The sequence below is a fragment of the Medicago sativa genome, chromosome 1, assembly GCF_051527215.1.
Source record: "Medicago sativa cultivar Bolivia chromosome 1, Bolivia_mono, whole genome shotgun sequence".
NCBI classification, from domain to species: Eukaryota; Viridiplantae; Streptophyta; class Magnoliopsida; order Fabales; family Fabaceae; genus Medicago; species Medicago sativa.
This window is the reverse complement of record NC_140749.1, coordinates 69986498-69987291: the sequence shown is the minus strand read 5'-3', so window position 1 is coordinate 69987291 and position 794 is coordinate 69986498. Positions and strand designations below refer to the sequence as shown.

The window sequence follows — 794 nt, the reverse complement described above, 5'->3', positions numbered from 1 at the left end:
ATGGCTAGGAGTAGGGTGAAACTTGCCTTTATCTCCAAATATTTAGCAAGGAAAGCTGCCTACATGCGGAGAAAGAAGGCTCTCTTTGAGAAGGTGAGAGAACTCACTATTCTTTGTGGTATTTCAGCTTTTGTTGTAATTTCCAATCCTTTTAATTCCAAAACAGAGGTGTGGCCAGATCTAGAGGGTGCCAAACAAGGTCTTAAGAGCTACCAAAATTCATCAATGATAGCTGAGACAAATGATATGAACGAAGAAAGTCTTCTTTTGCAGAAGATTACTGAAGCCAAGGAAAACCTGAAAAGGCTGAAACAAGACAATCATGAGAAGAAGCTGGACCTTCTTATGATTCTTGAACTTAAGAAGGTAATTGATGACAAGGTTGCTGCACTCAATTTATCAAATTGATGTTGTCTTAAACTTTATGTTGTGATTTTGATTGATGTTATTTCAATCATAAATTTCTAATAAAAAATAAACTTGTCAAAATAAAAGTTATTATATATCAACAATTTTCGCATGTTTAATTTTGCGCACTCCAATACTTTTTTTTTTGGTACATCGCACTCCAATACTTTATCTGACATCATCAATTTTTCTTGTTGATAAAGAATCAATCCTAAATCTGGTTTGGTATTAGGCATGTAATTAATCTTCCATTTCGTTTAAGCTTATCACTTTCATCTCAAACAAATCAGAAATCTTATAAGAGTTTGATTCAGAGTTTTGTTCAACGTCTCACAAGATATTTTTCCGCGTTTCTTTACTCGTTTGTTGAAATGTTATCTATCTTT

General features: G+C 33.2%; 1 protein-coding gene across 1 annotated transcript; it reads left to right on the top strand.

Moving 5' to 3' along the window:
• Nucleotides 1-408, top strand: LOC146956875 (MADS-box transcription factor PHERES 2-like). Its single transcript, XM_085749792.1, has one exon. The coding sequence runs from the start codon at nt 1-3 to the stop codon at nt 406-408; it is 408 nt and encodes a 135-aa protein (XP_085605918.1).
• The last annotated feature ends 386 nt before the right edge of the window (nt 409-794 follow it).